A 17,736-nucleotide genomic window follows, 5' to 3' on the forward strand; every position below is an offset into this window, starting at 1 on the left:
CAATGACCATGCACATTTTCCCACATGCTTATTTGCCACTGCCATCATTTTCAATTTCTATCACTGCATGTGGTTTTGCATGCTGTGTTAGTTCACCCTAGTAACATTCCAGACTTCTTCCCAGAATGCTACGCTATGCTGCAAGCCCACGTTTTCAATCTCTTATTACTGCCTGTTCTTTCGGAATCCTTAATTGCCATTGCTACTTCGATTCACGAGACTGTAACTTGCCATCTTTCTGCCCCATTTTTGCAACAAAATTCTCAATGTAAACCAACATTATAAGCCACTAGAGAGTGCTCAGATTTTATAGCATTATAGTATTATACTATCCAAAGTGTGAATAATATCAGTGCTGTCGCATGGCATTATGCCCATGCTGCTGGCATTCTAAGCCAGCAGGTGCGCTAGGGGGAATCAACATGTATTGTCCGGGTGATTGTACTTATGTTTATTTGTGCACGTAATGTCTTCTTGCCATCTACGCCACAGGAAATGCAACAATCTCCCCGAATGAAGTTTTTCTAGCAGGCGGTTGCCTGCAAGAAAAAGAAAGGAAGCAACGGACAGTTGTCGACTTGCCTTGCACATACCTTTATAGCATATATTTTTTGATCTTACACAAACCGCAATTTAGAGTGTAAGCAAAGGCATGCACGTTGACTTGCAATGGAACATATGTGCAGCACAAAGATATATTGTGACATCCTGCATGCCATTCTGAATAAATCCATGATTTCCACATAATTTTACCGACTAAATATGGATTGTATGTAAGTTTTATTAAATCTTCATAACAATCTTATGGACGACATGAGGAACTATCAGAATACAACTGAAACATTCCAGTACAGAGTAATGGGACTAATAACAGATACTTTGGACCAAAGGCTTCCAAAAATAGTGTGTCTTGCTAAAAATGTGTATGTGAGGGCATGTTTCACTATTTGTTATGTTGATATTGGTACTCTAGGAAATGCTTAGTGCAGTCTCGAAGCATCTGAAAAATGTGCCGTGTGAAACACTGATGTTAGTTGTGCTTATTTTATTCATTCCTGTTGGCGAAGTGACGTGTACCGAAAGTGTTAATCTCTGAACCTACTCACGTATACATACAGGGTGTTTCAATATTCTTGAAAATTTGAAAAATCCAATATTTGCTCACTGTCTTCACAACTACTTTTTCTGAAGCGGCAGGAATCTGATGACTAAAGACATCATAAAGTGCAGTAATTCAAAGATTTGGGTTAATTTATTTAATTATCAGAGATAGGTGGTTAAGTGAAACTGGAGAATTTAGACCCTTCATTTATTAGCGACCTCTAATAATAACTGCAAAGTAATCAAATTCTCCAAAATTGTGCTGCAAAACCAAAATCAATATGGGGACGAGTGCAGCTGCCATATTTGTCTGAGACGTTCTGAATGAGCGAGCATCGTTACACAAACCATCAAACAACTTTGTTGTGTGGGTGTGTGGGCTGCGCTTGTAATGTCAGCATGTATGATATACACATGTTAACGAACGAGAAAGAATGGCACACCTGTGATCGTTGTCTTGAAGAGTGACGTCATTTTAGTCTGCTTGTTGCGCTCATCAGGGCTTCGGTTTCAGTTTCACCGTTGAATTTGCCTGAATTTCCTCAGGCCACAACAATTGATATAGGCCACCTTTTCTGAATTCAAAGCTGCAATGGGTTTTTGCTTGAAGAATTTCAATTATTTAGACATAACTGCATAACTCCACTATTGAACACTTGATTAACTTTCATAATTATTGTCCCGAGTGATGTTTTCAACCGTCTTAAGATGCGAGCCCCTACAGAAAAAAAGCAATCGTGAAGAAAGCAAGAAAATGTCGCATTTCCCAAATTTTTTAAAGAATATTCAACACATTTCTTGAAACACCTTGCATATTGCCCACCTGAATCACATGCATACACTAGCATACGAATGTAATTCTATTAAATTTATGACGTCATAGCTGGCACAGCCACCACTTTCATGAAAGGGAACATACATGCAAGTGCGTAGCTAATAGCCTTGTACTGCATATGTGTTGTGAGGCAGGGGCAAAATGTGAAAATAAAAGGAAAGAGCGGTACCGTTCCGTTCATTGCCTGCACCTCTTGAGCTGACATTGTGCTAATCTGCTAAGCAAAGCTAGCTTCACATAGGATGAAGAGCACTCTTATTATATCACTTGTGCTTGTACCAATAGAGTTTCTTATAAATACACTAGAGGAAACTCTGGCTCTGCTGTCTACGGGAGCTGCAATATACAGCACTTCAGTGCCGATGATGGGTAGTACATGGATTTGTCAAATTTTCGTACCTTCGGCTCAGATGGGCTACGCATGGCTTAAAGCTGTTTTGTCACAAAACAAAAAATATAAAATGTTCAGAAATTGGACTTTACTACTTTAGAGGGGCCCTGCAACACTTTTTGAAGATGGTCAGAAATTGCTGCCCATTGGTAGTATGGGTTCTCGAGAACAAGAACTCCCCGGGTTAAATATTACAGCGCAGCACATGCCTTGGAATTCACAATAAACTTTAAAGTCTGCTAAATATTGCTTTCTCTTCCCTCGAAAAATGACGAAAGGCACTCAAAAATCACTCGTAGAAGGCCATTTATCAGCCATTGGCTGATTCGAACATGGCGCGCTCGGTCGTTACAGGGACCGCCGCAGGAGGCTGCGAGTTGTGCATGCGCTATCACGCTGAAGAAGCCGCGTATTTGAAGAAAGAAAAAAAACAGTGCTTAAGGTCACAAGTCGTGCGTGATGCATTTTATTTGCCCCTGCCGTCCCTCTCTGCTTAGCTTCCAGCGCTTTCGTCGGGACAAAAAAAGAGCGAATGCTATCGCAGCATGCGACGAATCTTTGGAACTCTGCTCGTACTGGACGGATTCTTAAAACTTTAGCAGTGTTAAATTCGTGAGACAATAAGCTCTTTTAGTGAATTCATTCCATGGTTACTTGAAAAAGTGTTTCAGGGCGCCTTTAGTCTTTTAGGCTCACCGTTTCAAATCGACACACAAAGTTCACCACCGCCCATTGTGCTATTCCAAACAAAACGAAAACACAGCAATAAACAAAGCCACAAGTACGTCCAAAACCCACAAGTACGAAGACTAGGCGAATCCGTGTACTACCCATCATTCCCATGATCGCTGAATGATTGCAGTGGCAGAGTCCCCTCTGTTTAATTTAGAAAACTTCATGCTTGTATTTACGTATGTGTGATAGCAAAAACAAGTCTGATCTGTGCAAAAACTTTTTATCTTTTTTTTTCCTTATTCTTCTGAAGCTGTGACAGCAACAATTCTCGTCCAACACAATCATTCTTTGCAGAAATGTCCCAACAAAAGACACATATTGAAAAGAACCGATAAAGAAATTCATGGTGGGTGTGTTGCTGAAATGTCCCAACAAATGACATATCAAGAATGCATAAAATAAAGACATTCATGGTGGGAGTGTTATTTTTATAATTCACTGCACCGCACCATGTATAGTATGCGACACAAAGCTATCTAATGACAGCTGTACATCACTAAAGATAACGAGCCAAGAGTATGGAATTAGCTGACATCGCATATTCACTTAAGTGACTCAATGAGGGGATGGGAATGCAGCAACCAGTAAACTATGAAAAAAAAAAATGAATAGAAATTTATGCATTGAATGATAAGCACTTGAATCGCGAGTTAGCTGTGATTATCCGTTTTACTTTTCCCTCCATGCAGTGTTCAGAGCGGCCTGTGAAGCCTTAGGTGAAAATAATTGAATACCTAGCAGTATACATGCAATTCTTAAGAACTTGAAAAAACATACATTTGATTGTGATGCACTTCAAATCATCTGAATCACTGGCTATGTGTTTAAACAGGTAGCTATAAAGATGAAGTCTCTTCAATGCACAAGCCAATCCTAGCAGTTGGTAAATGAACTGCATCACTGCAATCCAGTATGATTTTGTTGCCAAGCCCTTTTTGTGTACTTTGTTCACTCTTGCGCAGTTGAAGAAAGAAATAAAGAACCCTCGCATTGTTAGCAAGTGGTTTTGTTTTCGAGGTGTTACACACAATGCTATTTTTGTCCTTGAATATGTTCCGTTAGAGCCTCGAAAAGTACCTAATTGCATTACTTTCCTTGCAACAACCTAGTCCTTAGATCAATCAACTGTTGTTGGCTTACTTACCAGAGATCAACACATAAACAGCCACAGAACACTGTTCTTGAAACCTTGTCAAGTTGTGTCTTCTTGCTCTAACATTGGTTATTCTCACGATAACTTCTTTTCAAATGCTCTCAAGTCGTAGGCGAGCATTTAGATTGGCATACCACAAGTGCATAAACTTGTTCTGCCCTATTAAAGGAGTACTGACATGAATTTCAAATATTTTTGGGCAGTTCCTAAATACAAACGTGGGTGTCGAGAACACTAAAAAAAGTGTCATAGTGCTTGCAGTGATATGCACTGAACATATCTTTAATACCGCTACCTTAAAACAGCACTTTCGGTTTCAGTATTGAGAGAGCGGCTTCACAGCAATGTATCAACACAAGTCTGACCTAACGGAAGACTGCAACTTGCCAAATACGAGCCGCAGATGTGAGTTTGCCATCAGTCGCACGTGGTTCATGGAAACAACCAAGATCTGTGATTTAGACTGCATGCAAGATGCAAGTTTCACCCCCCCCCCCAGCAAACTGTGAAGAGCTGTCGTGATAATGTCCATGCGGTGGGGTTGGCTGGAAGATGCTCGGTGGCGAAAACTACAATATTTTGTAATTGTTGTTTGGCTCTGGCATACGGAGAGCTTTGACAGTGCACATCATGAAAACGAAAAATGTCCTTGAAGTGAGAGGAGCTTTACAACAGTACGATACTCTGAGCTACCTTACAAGCATTTCGAGATCCAAATCTTCTCTAGGGCCATATCTGTCGGGTGCAACCATTCAGAGCTTACTAGTGATGCACCTGGTCACAGACGCAGCTAAGAGATTAGCGGGTTTATACTCAGTTATGATTGATGCTGCATAGTACTGCAACCCACTAATGCGGTCAATGTTCATAATCTCGTCTCAGAGCCTACATACATTTTTTTTGGCTAATTTTTTTTTAGATCAAATAACTCATTCTGAATATATTCTATTGCGTGACAAGTGTCTGATATTTTCAAACCAATGCCTGTTCGTTGTGTTCCACATTTATTTCCACAAAAACCAATCGTACATGCAACCGGGCAAGCAGATAAAAGAAAAGGAGTGCCAACATAGGTAAAACAACCGACCAACACACAGATTTCCTGGAAACAAAAGCCACATTGTATCAACACAATAGCATGTAGACACAGTCTAGAAAAAATCCAATTTCACTACAGCACGACACTGACAGAAGAAAAGGCCAGGCACGATGAGAAATTCATCCAACGATTCGAATGCAACGACGACATTTTCGATGCAGAAATAGTGACAGGTTGCAACCTGTCCTGCAACAGCTTGTGAGCACTGCTGAATTGCAGTAGCGCACGCGCCTGCCTTGCTTCAGTCTAGGGTTTCCTACAAAATTGGCAACAGCTTTTCTTGTAGCTTAAAAAGCTGTGAGTTATTAAAACGTGGTAAAGCGGCTCTTGAAAATTAAATAACATCGACTTCCACAACAGAGACCCTGGGAGTGCGAAAGTTTTGCACAACTACAAACGAGATAACACCACTAGAGAGTGTTTCTGTATGACTAGAATGAAGCGCACAACACCAGAGCATCGGCACAATATGAGGCGATAAAAAACAAGGTGTGATCGCTCAAGACCAAGAGAGCAGTCCGAGTGCACGAGAGCAATACAAAGCAAATATTGGCATTTTTGCATGGCCGTTCTCAAGACACAGAAGCCACGTGCCCATCTTGTCAAGGTACACCAACTGGAACTACACTAACTGATGAAGAACAAGCAACAGCATTCACACTGGCTCAGCACGGTCAACTCAAGCTGCTTTGTCGAGCAGTCAGCCCTACGGGAATGTGCGAATCTAGCAGACTCGCTCTGCTGGTTCATAAAGGGCCCATGAATGCCACTGAAAATTGAGTCTCTCGCAGTGGACAGAGCCTAGCTATCTACTAGCATTCCCATTACGTAGTGGCCTCCACGACTGCGGCAGCATGCCAAGTTACAGAGGCCACCTTTGTGGCTGTGCACCTACCATGGTGTGCAAAAGTGGCAGATTCTGAATGATTTAGTATGCTCGAATAGCTGAGAAAGAGTGAGTTCGGTTGATGTTGATTCACGAACATGTGGATAAGAGGTGCAATGGTCTGGCAGTCATTCTAAAGGTATGCTTTTATAAAGTTCTTTGTCTGTTCTAAACTTGTCTCTTTCTTACAGAACACGAACCACTGCAAGTTATCTGCACTGTAGTAGGATGAAGGTTAACTTTTAAGTACGGCAGGTCAACCTTAAAACCTATCAACGTTTTTTTAACTTTTTTGTGTGTTTAGCATAGATCAATCAAGTGTTTTGTATTTAGCTGCTCCTGACGAGTATCGTGCCAACACCTCGATGTGTTTCTGACATCCAAGTTGGTAAATAATAGTGAACTTCAGTTCTTTTGTCAAGAGGTGTAAGTTTTTTCCGAATTTTGTAAGCAAGTTGTTTGGTTCAAGCTTAGAATCACCAGAAAAGCTTCGAAAGACATAGCCAAACGCTTTTGCACTCTTGCAATGTACAGTTGCACTACACTAAAGGACTTGGAACGAAAAATGAAAACAGTAAAAGGAGGCTGTTTATACAATAGACAAGCCGGATATCATGTTCAAAGCACTGTGTAAATTGTGGATCTGCTTTGTGAAACTTCATTGCATATGCACATGCAAGGCCCAGAATGGCACACAAGCGTGAAGTGCGGTGAACAAGCCTTTGCGTTACTTCCCCCAATACTAAAAAGCAAAATGGATTCGTATGCATTTTCTAGTATTCACACAAAAAAGTACAAATGTTAAACTGTTTCAGCTCTCCACATTGTGTGCAAGAGTAGTGTGGGAAATGTACAGAACTACAACCCACATGATGAACCACATGTAGCAGTGTTATAGGGACAACATGAGTTCGACAAATCCGATGGTCACAGTAAAAGTAAAACAAACAGATTTCATTAGAGAACAGGAAATAGTGAAAGTAGTGCATGGGCAATGCCAGGAAATTCCCACATGAGAACAACACCATTTTACAAAGTCGGTAAAATACTGCATGATATTATTTGTAATACCATGGTGATGCTAAATAGGCACCGCAACTACTGTTTGTAATTGGTAAATATAACATGTTTGCTAATTACGTTGTGGCATATGTTAGCCACAGCTAAGCACTATATTCATATTTGGTTTAATCTTTACAAGATGCATTTAGTAGCATGACAGCAGTAGCTAACTATATTTCATTTTTCATAAAGACTCAAGAATACCGCTGCCATCATGGTTTTCGCTACTACAATTCACAGAAACCAAACGGGCCTTGATGTACTTCAAGCCATTACTTAATTAGGCACTGTAATCAACTTTTGCTCTAAAGCTGCAACCATCTAGAAAACAGTCGTCCTACACAATGCTCACAAAGAATGTTCCTGATGTTCACAGTTTTTTTTTTTTTTTAAAGATGCATGGAAATACATAATCAAACAGTGCCCTCTTTGATTTGATCTTTGAATTGAATGGTGCTATTTGAAGACAGGAATGTTTCTAGAATACTTTCCAAGTATTTTAGAATGTCAACTGCACCCATACAAATACAAGATCGGTGTAAAATTGCAATAAACTTAGCCTGCACGGGCATAATATAGCCATAATACGTAAAACGTGCGGTGCAACAGGATATATCACACGGGGAGCCAGACTTTAGCGGTATACAGCAGTCGTTCGCACACTCCGGCAAGTTCTGTACGTGAGAAAAATGTGCCTATTCATTCCTGCTGCTGTCCATTTCTAGTTTTAATGCCAGGACAGGAAACACTTCGATGTGAACATCATTTACACTCAAGCCTCGATATAACAAACACCGGTATAACGAATTAAAGGTTATAGCAAATTAAATGGAAAATAGTCTTGCAATAAATACACTGTTAGAAATAGTCTTTATCACGAATTTTCGGATATGACGAGCTTATTTTCTCGTAAGATGCAACTATGTTATAATGAGGAGTGAGTGTACAGTATAAGTTGTAAAAGCAGTTCTTCCATCTTCAAAACAGTTTTGATAATCGAATTGGTTTGCTTTTGGTAACATTTGAAATCATTTCAAAAGTTCCCGTTCCCACACCTTTACAGATTTCTACTGCGACAATAATTAACGTGAAAAAAAAAAACATCGGTATACACATAGCTTGTGCAATAACCAAAAGTTTTTTTTATGTCTAAAGAAATGGTGTAAGTGGAACGTCATGTACAGTCACTGAGCCTTACACTAAAGCTTGTTCGGTGGTTGCACTGGCATATGCCAGTTTATTGTACCAGTTGAAGCACTACAGGACAGCTTCAAAACTTGACACCTAAATATCTAATATTGAAATGAGAATTTTGTCAGGACTTTGCATGTGTGTTCAATACGAATGAATGCTATTATCATAAGAACCAAAAAAGCAGATGAGGAAGGCCCCTGGGTACCACTGCCAACATCTGTGCTTCCAGCACACTGTATTACATATAACATGGTTGATTTGTGTATTGTATGTGTATCCCTCACAGGTGTTGTATCTGATAATACTACTTTAAACAGACACAAGCCAACAAATAAAAGTTGACTGTGCAGTTGTGTTGATTTTCATGTATTGCCCGGTGCACTATACTAGACGACCTAAAATGTTCTTGCAGTTAGCCATAAAAGTTAATGGTATGTGGGATTTTTTTCAAGAATTCCCACGGTACCTGGGCACATAGTTCCAGACTCTAAATTTCATAGTGTGGTAGCCTTTGCAACCAACCCTTTGTTCCACTAAATTTGTACTACCGAGCCTCGATGGCATAAAACCAGAGATTCTCTGGGGAGCAAATGTCTGATAAAATTATGAGGCCAGTTTGTACATGCGATAAACTGCACGATATTGAGGCATGCGGCTTTGACCTTGGCCGGACTTCGTCAATGCCATTAGCTAGGACTGCTGTGTTTCATTTGTTAGGATCTCCAGAGAAAATCCCTTACTTCGTTCGTGTAGCATTTCGTGTGATGTGTTTTGTGAATGCTTCATATGTGGGTACAAGGTGAAACATAAATGCCCAACATACGACTTTCAAAGAAACAAAAACAGGATGTGCACCCAAGTGTAGCCACGGTGCAAGAAAAGGAAAGTAAACTAAAACTATTTATACTGTCGTTCCCTCTCTCGCTCATTATTGGCCTACATGTATGACATCGTCAAAACATTGCAAGTCATTTTCCAGTACTCGTTTGCTGTATGTCGCTACCACTACAGTATGTGAAATATGACAGCTTCTGTGTTTGTGTGCATGTAGCTACAATACCAGTGCCAAAAACATCAGGTGTATACGACACATCTGCATTTTGTGATGGCTTTCATCTTGTACAAGATCACTTGATTCTCTGATTGGAAACGATAATCACCAGCCGTGCACCAAAACTATGACACCCGAGATTGTGGTACGTTGCATATTATTTCAGAGAACAGTATGCTGGAAATCGCTAGAGATAAGCAAATATGTACTGCCATCTTGAAGAACACTGACAGATTGTCTTAAAAGTCAGAAGGTGCTGATATCTTGCTCTCGTATCTGCCACGTGAAGCTTGCAGAAAGTCCCAAGACCAGGTTTCTAGTTTACATGCCATAAAAACATCATTCAGGGTTGTTTGGCAGCTATTATCACAGCAGTGCGTGGTTCACATCTTCATCATAGTTTCTGCTTCATCATGGAGGCCTTTCGTGCCAGCTCTAAAAGCCAACAACCACAGTACTGCTGTTGAAGACTGACGTTTTGGTTTTTTTTTTTTTTTATGTTCACACTGGGGTAGATGAGTAGCTACGATATCCGCCAGTGGAATTATGGTTTATTTAGGTTTTTTTTGGGGGGGAGGGAAGTGCACATTCGGAAAGTGAAACATTTGCCGTTAGTTTCCAATGTCAGTGTCCTTTTAAGTCTTGCCCAATCTTTACCAGAATCATGAAATCCTCATTGCAGTACGAGGGAAAGTGTCCAACATTTGTTTGTTTTTTTACCACTGCACTAATAACTTCTGCAGCATGGATTTGACTGAGCTGTTATGCCTGCAGCCATCAGTTTTTCTCTGGGGGTCGAACTCTCACATCACGAAAGAAGCACAAAGCACACACGCTATTCTTTCGTTTCTCCAGTCGGTCACTCATCGATCAGACAGCCACAAATCCCAAACGAAACAAAATAGACATGCTCTGACTGAGTGCACACACAGTATGTAACCATAACTTTAAAATAACTCCTAACAAAACTTGATACAGCCTACCCTCTGCCCAGTTGAACTCACTAGGGACGTTTAACAGGAAAAAATGCCATTACTCTTATAAGATAAGATCTTCACAACGAATTTTGCTAAGCCTGCCATTTTCTCACAAGCATGGCTCTTAGAGAGCAGGCATTGCTTTTATATCGCTTTGAGGAATGTCACACACGGTGTACGCCGGTTGGTGAATGCCATAACCAGAACATCAGTCTCTCCTATGAAGTGTTACACAAGACGACGTGTCGTGTGAAAGTATTCACCAGGTGCAAAAGTATTCATCCTGAAAAATATTTACCAAGTGGAATGCACAGTTTCCGCACTGGTTTCATGGGCTTTAGTCAAATACAGTGGTGCAGGAACATGCCTAGTGCAGCGATGGCACGTTTTTTATACGTCTCCAGCCATTTGTATCAAAAGCGCACGGCTATACCGCAAGGTCTGCTTCTCTGAGAACTAAGGAAAAAAAAGTTTTTGAAGCCTTGTCGTACAATACATGCAAGTTTTCAAAACAGTAGCTGAACAATATGTTTGTTGCGAACTGCTTCCGCAAACACACTTGGCAGACAGTCCTTCGTGTTTGATGTCTCCGGGCAGCATGGGCAATTCATGGGTTGCCAAGATCACTTTACAAGCACCCATAATGGTTGCCAGAGTGTTATGGGACACCTTCAGAGCCACTATAGATTAGGCACGAAACATCGGAAAGCTGAGAAACGGTACTATTTTGGGGTCAACAAAGCCTTAGTAAGACAGCAACTTTCTGCTTCAATCTATAACTGTTGCCAGCTTCTATTAGGAGAGAGACAATGTAGTTTGGGTGGTTCTTCCCTGCGCTGTCAACGATGTAGTCTTCACCACTGCAGCCACCACGTCGGAACGGAGCTCCACACATCAGACACAGACTGATAAGGATCCCCTCGCCCACACATTGCCTTCGCACTCCAAGAAGACTATCACATCCACCACTTTTCTAGCTGTCACGAAATTCGATCATATACGTGGAGGTAAAGTATGAAAATGATTTGAATGCCTCCCAAGCCGAATTATTCACAGTGTGAGGTATGCAGTCTAGCATTACTAGACTGCTGTGTTTTGTCTATTTCACAAACTGTGCCGAAGCATTTCCATCGTGCTTCTTCCTCGTTATGGTGGTGGAAAATATGCATCAGTAATACGTGAGGCTTTATACACCAGGTTTCAACAAAATCTCTGCTTTAAGAAGCGCATAAAATCTTAATGACGGAATAGCAGCTCCATAACGACAACGGTGATATGTGATGCGCGTGCATTCAAAGCATTTTCTCTCCCTATCCAACGTTCTATCTATTCCGTGGTGACGCATGCTGCACACGAACCCAACAGAGCTAATGCCTAAAAGAGAGAGAAGAAAAAAAAAGGTGCACGCACATTATCACAAACCCTTGACACTGCATATGGAAGGCACTGCTAGTGTCTCAGAAAAATACAAAAAGCACTGAAGAAAAAAAGAAGCCTTAACAATGACTGCCTCTTCTATTCGTTGTCACTGTTTGGTTGCTCTTGAGTTCAGTAGATGGCATGACAAAACAATGTTATGTCCTTGCTACAACTCTTACGACTGGCATCAAGAAGTAGCATTCTTACAAAACATCTCATGTGGAAACGATTCTTTTTATATAGTATAGCGCCAATGCTTGTGGTGAATGTGAGAAGAGAGATCCCCTGCTGTGGATACGTTCACCATTTTGTTGCAGAAACAATGCACTTTCACCACACTGTCACCAGCGCTCCTATGCACTGACTTCGGTGAACTGACTAGAACCAGTGTATTTAGCGCAACGAAGCGGACAAGATGGTAAAAAAAAAAGGCATCTTCTATTGCATTCATAAGATGGTTTCAAATGCTGCGCAAGATACAGACATAAACTAGAAAGTGCAGAAAGTAAAAATATAAAAAAGTGACTTGCATTGTATTCGTGCAAATAGATTATACCTACGTTACGACAATCTCATCGTCAACCTGTACTTGTCTCTGTTTGTGTTTGTGAATGTGCACCATTCTCCCACACAGATGATCTACAGAGAACTAATCATTCGTGCTCCACGACACGAATAAACTCACGTACTCCATAACGTTAGTATAGACACTCGGGAATGTTTCACAGCCAGATTTTAAGGCTATTTAAAAAAGATAGTCATGGAGTGTACGCATCCAGATTCTACAACCAGACAGAGATTAACACTACAAATACTACGTTGCCCCGCATTTCCGCTCGCAGCCACAGTGACGCTCGAGTGCATGTAGCACGGCCATTCATACAACTAAGCCAGAATGGTTTCAAGGGAATGGGGCCAAGAGACGGTGGCGCTCAACTCTGCAACACGCTGCGGCACAACACTCGTCAACAACAAAGCTCGGTGGCCTACATGGTCAGCAGCTGGTCGTCCCTGTCTTCGTCCGGGCGAAGCGGCCTGTCATCGATGTCCCGGTAGGAACGGTGCTCGTCGGCAGAGTCGCATTGGCAGCGGCAGATGTAGTTGCACCCGTCCTGAAAAAATGTGTGCGAGGATACATTTTTACTTTTTAGCCTACTAGTGATGGCATCAAAGAATAGCTGTAATTGCATACAACTTCAGAAGTCTGTGGATTTCAGAAGTCTGTGAATACAACTTCAAAAGTCATTGGTGATGGGACACAACCCATCACCAATGGGCATGCACTCCAGACTGATGTCGTGAGCGGGATGGCCGGGGACCTTGCCTGTGAGGAATGTTGTTGAGTCCACAGGCAGGACTATTTTTTTGTTTGAAGAGTCAATCAGCTGTTAGGCTTTGGTCATTTGAGCAGGGCCTCTCCAGACTAAATAAGCGCTCAGTGGTTTGACGTGGTATACGAGCTTTATAGAAAATCAGTCAACAAATAACCCTACTGCACCAGTGGTTCTCTGCAGGAAGCACTCGCATGCCAAAGAAAGAGGTAGGCAACTTTTGATGAGGCCAATAGATGTGCGCTTAAATTGAAAGCACACTGCGCTTGTCAGCCTTTGCGAAAATTCTGCAGACGTGATAACAAATATGATGGTCACAGAAAACATGCCCTTTTTTATACTTTTTAGAAAAATCTCAGCGCCAACATCTTTTGAATATGTGCTCACTTCGTTAACACGGTCTAGAGCTATTGCTAAATAATAAGTTATTTATGCATCATAGTGAGAATCTCAAAGACTCTGCTGTTTAAGTTTTGCCTATTTCAGAAGCTTTCAAAACTTGAACTAGTTCACACAATAATACCCCTCTCAAAAATGACGTCAGTGTACGATTGAAGACTGATGGATGAAACTTTTCAAGAAATAATGGAACTTTCACTCCACGTAGTTGCATACCTCCTTGCTGTGCATTTTCTGTCGCTGAAGCTTTGTGATGCTTTGACAATTTCCAAAATAAGGGATAACTGAATTCATATGGGCTTTACGTAACAGGGTTTTAATAGTGATGTGGCGAAAACCCACACGGGGACAAGTTCACTCACAGCTTGCAGGTTGCCACAATCCTTCCAGAAACTATAGTTGGGTATCTGCTCTAGGCCTTTTGCTCCAACAACAATGCGCTTGTACAGGAAACCCAGGAGCAGGTAGCTGCCGGCCACTGTGAAAAATCTGTAACAGAGAAGCGCTTGTTACTCAGCCACAAATATTGACGCCAGGAAAACCATATGCATTATGAGTATTACTTAACTTCAAAAAGGCAATGCAGTAATTATGAAACAAACAAAAAAAAAGATGGGAGAAAAAAAAACTTGCTACCTGTGCCAGCTAAACCCATAACCTTTGCATCACATTAAGGTTGCGAGTTTGATTATTGATATGCAACGTTTAGGCACTTTTATTCTCTGCACCAACTCTAAAAGCATTCTCCTTATAATTTTTTTTCTGCAATAAAAATTTATGGCCATTTGTTGATGAAAAGGAATGCAGAACACATTGCAACAAGACAGCAACAAAATAAAAGCTACCCCCAACCCCGGAGTTGGCAGGGGTGCAGGCTGCAAAGCTTGGCAGCCCCCAAATACCAGCTGAACTGCGTGGCCCGCTCAGTGCAGAGTTCTGCTTGTAAACCCCCTGACCTCTACTGTGACATCATTTGTGTCTCCCCACGCCATAAAAAGGGCAGACAGAGCCTTTTTAAAGGAGGTGCCCCATAGATTACTGAACCCTCTTTTTATTTGCCCACAGTCAGTCACATGACTCCTTGTTAACAAGCAGCTCGTTAGTTCATGTATTACGCATGTACTCACAGTATGCAAAATACAGCTCCCCCGCTGAGGCCACGGTGGTGCTGCTCATGTTTCTCCTTTGAACAAACGACACTGCTGCTGATCACAAAAAGAAAGGAGCACGTCGTCTCTCCTGCACGGCCACTGGACGCAATCTGAAGGGTGCCCTGAAATGAACCAGTCACCATTCGTTGTGAGGATCGATGACCCATGCCAAAAGTCGTGCTAGTAATAATTGTTAAGAGTTTTACATCCCAAAGCCACAATATGATTATGACCTGACACAGTAGTGGAGAGCTCAGGAAATTGCAACCACATGAGGTTCTGTAATGTGCACCAAAATTTAAGCACGTGGGCCTCTAGCATATTGCTTCATAGGGATTTTCATAACTCCTTGTGAAGTCGCTTTCTCCCCATGGCACCCACACATCATTGTTATCTTCACCACCTACCTAGCAAGATGGCGCAGTGCTCACATGGCTATGCCAGCGGTGCCGCCTGACAGGAGCAAGTTTACGCGGGTGTACAAGAAAGAACACTTCTTCACGTTTGATATTTGGTAATGTTTGCGGATGGAGATATCACATGTGGGGTCATTGGGGAGGGGGGGGCGATTCCGCTGCTTGGTCTCGTGAACTCGTGCGGCAAGTTGAACATCGACAATGTTGCATTCGTGGTATATTGTATGTGTTATAGTGCTTGTGTGTTATATTGGCATTATATTGGATTATTTGTGTTACTACATATAAGATTTAGCTGACGAGCTTGCTGTTATTAAAAGCAGTAAATAATTGTCTGCGTGTTTGGTGCACGATGGCGCATACGTCCACGTGTTTCAAGAGAACAGCGATCTATGTGGACCCCACAACCTCCATCGAAATGCGACCACCACAGCTGGGATTCGAACCAGCAACCTCTGGTTCAGCAGTCATACAATAACCGCTATATCACCATGGCAAGTATGCCTAAAGTTGTAGACTTATGCTCACAAGTGTAATGACTTCAGCCATACAGGGTATGAAGGCAGCTAATAATATTATAATAATAAAATGTTTTAAAGAAACACGTGCAATGATACTTAACAAAAAAAAATTTTGATTCTGGGATTATGTGTGCCTAAATCAGGATATGATTGTAATGCAGAGTGGCAGTAAAGGTCAGCTTTCAACACATGGCTCTTTTTTTTACACTTTTAACGACACCAAGTACTCTCTTTGCTGGAGTGCTGCTGACAATGGTATAAATATGTGAAGTCAGAGGGGGGTGGCACTAGCGTCAAGCATCAAACTTCTGCGACACTCAGAGGGGCTTCTAATTCTAAGCTTCACTAGTCTAAATTGGGTAAATTGATGTCCCAATATAGCCTAATTGGTCTGCTGGATATTTTTGTGAAATCTAGGATAACTGGCAATGCTTATGTGTAACAACCAGCTGTTACCTAATTGTTTGTGTTCTTTCGCATTTCCTCAATATTTTTACCAAGGAACTAATGGTAGCTAACAGTTGTTAACTGTAGGACCCTTGTTTACATTATTTGATAACTCCAAATGTCCCAAGTGTGCATCCAAGCACCCTGAAATATGCTGTGGTTGTTACAAACTTCACCAGGAAGCTTACTGATCATTCATAATAAACGAGGCTCCACGAACACGAAGTGAGTAACTGTACTTAATCAATGCGTGTTCACACTATTACGAGACATATTCATTACCAATTCCGAGAGTTCCAAAGTCAAGCAAGTGTAATATGATAACAGAATGTCTTTGCCTTGGAGGGTCACATGTGAATGTGTGTATATGTATTTCCCAAGAATTTCTGGTACAGTCTGAGCATAACTAATTTCGTGCTTCGTAGTTTCACAGAAATTCACTCGTCACAGTAACACAAACTATCTTTCATCTAGAATAACTCACGTGATGCTCGTTTGGACTGCAGATGACAGCAAACTGGACTTCTCGCGAGGAGTTGTTACACGATCCGTTATAGCGATCTCCGTTTCTGTAAGTGACTAGAGTCCACCCGGCTGAAAGTGACAAAAAAACATCGATCAATATGCGTCTTCGAGAACTGCCACGTTCGCCTAATTGTGCACAATGAGAAGAGTCGCGAAAGTAGAGGAATCAAAAAGACGAAGAAGAAAGCTCGATCTCTCTGAAGTCTTGACCAAAATCGACACACTTACGAGCTCCGAGTAGCGTTGTGGAATTCAGCTGGCCTAGCACGACTGTTTGGTTGACTTTTTCGCCGATGACATGCTGAATGGCCCCTACTTGTGGAGCAGACTTGTTCACGCTGGCACATACGCCGATTTCGTAGACGTTCTTCAGTTTACCGTCTACCCTGTCCTCGACAGTGAATCTGAAACGATACAGATGAAGGAAAAAGAGATCAACGGGCATGCCCACATTTGCAAGCGCTTTTAGGTTTCGTACGATTGCCAAGCGGAATGACTGTGCACGCGCGTAAAAATGTCAGTTATATTTCATCTCCACGACACACCACCGAACGTACAATGACTTCCGCGATCTCTACGAAAAGCCACCCGGAGAAACACGCATCGGTGCGTACTTTTAACGTTCCGTCATGAAATTCGCGCAAGACCGTGCATTATTAAGCTGAAAATACGCAATCGGGCGAAGAAGCGACTCACGTTTCGCCCTTCAAGTCGTGCAGCCCTTCCAAAAGCGCTTTCTCCGATTTCGAGTCCTTGTTTACCAGAGTGCACCCCGGAGTTTCGGCTACGACACACGGCAGAAACACACACACGACCAGCAGGAAGCGTAGACACTCATTGTTTACGCTGCGCGAAAACATGATAGCACATTACTTGGGCCGACATTCGATTGCGAGGCAACGGCTGAAGCTGGCCGCGACAAGCTAGGTGCGCAATCATTTCAATCGTTCAGGTTACTAAAACTTAAATTAGGTTAACAAAACGTATTTATTATTCCGTTTATTTAAGCATAATTTCTGTACAATTATCGCGTGCTTAGATAA

The 17,736-nt window shown here is 41.7% G+C and overlaps 1 protein-coding gene across 3 annotated transcripts; it reads right to left on the minus strand.

Annotated features, from left to right (window-relative positions):
- Positions 1 to 427: 427 nt before the first annotated feature.
- On the minus strand, positions 428 to 17,593 carry LOC119175426 (cation-dependent mannose-6-phosphate receptor). 3 transcript variants are annotated; one of them, XM_037426392.2, is made up of 7 exons: positions 17,390 to 17,593; positions 16,922 to 17,097; positions 16,653 to 16,762; positions 14,761 to 14,906; positions 13,996 to 14,122; positions 12,894 to 13,015; positions 428 to 539 (listed from the first exon to the last, which is right to left on the minus strand). In XM_037426392.2, the coding sequence occupies exons 1-7, from the start codon at positions 17,551 to 17,553 to the stop codon at positions 482 to 484; spliced, it is 903 nt and encodes a 300-aa protein (XP_037282289.2). In that variant the 5' UTR covers positions 17,554 to 17,593; the 3' UTR covers positions 428 to 481. The 3 variants fall into 3 exon arrangements, with proteins under 3 accessions (XP_037282289.2, XP_075745547.1, XP_037282292.2); XM_075889432.1 differs by lacking the exon at positions 428 to 539 and adding an exon at positions 579 to 1,819; XM_037426395.2 differs by lacking the exon at positions 428 to 539 and adding an exon at positions 5,203 to 11,858.
- Between the last annotated feature and the right edge of the window lie 143 nt (positions 17,594 to 17,736).

The sequence above is a fragment of the Rhipicephalus microplus genome, chromosome 3 (assembly GCF_043290135.1).
Source record: "Rhipicephalus microplus isolate Deutch F79 chromosome 3, USDA_Rmic, whole genome shotgun sequence".
In the NCBI taxonomy this organism is placed as follows: Eukaryota; Metazoa; Arthropoda; class Arachnida; order Ixodida; family Ixodidae; genus Rhipicephalus; species Rhipicephalus microplus.

Coding starts and splice junctions, on each gene's coding strand:
- LOC119175426 (XM_037426392.2), bottom strand. CDS start 17,553: ATGTTTTCGCGCAGCGTAAACAATGAGTGTCTACGCTTCCTGCTGGTC. Junction 16,763..16,921: donor CACAACGCTACTCGGAGCTC/GTAAGTGTGTCG, acceptor TGTCACTTTCAG/CCGGGTGGACTCTAGTCACT. Junction 14,123..14,760: donor GGAGCTGTATTTTGCATACT/GTGAGTACATGC, acceptor TCTCTGTTACAG/ATTTTTCACAGTGGCCGGCA.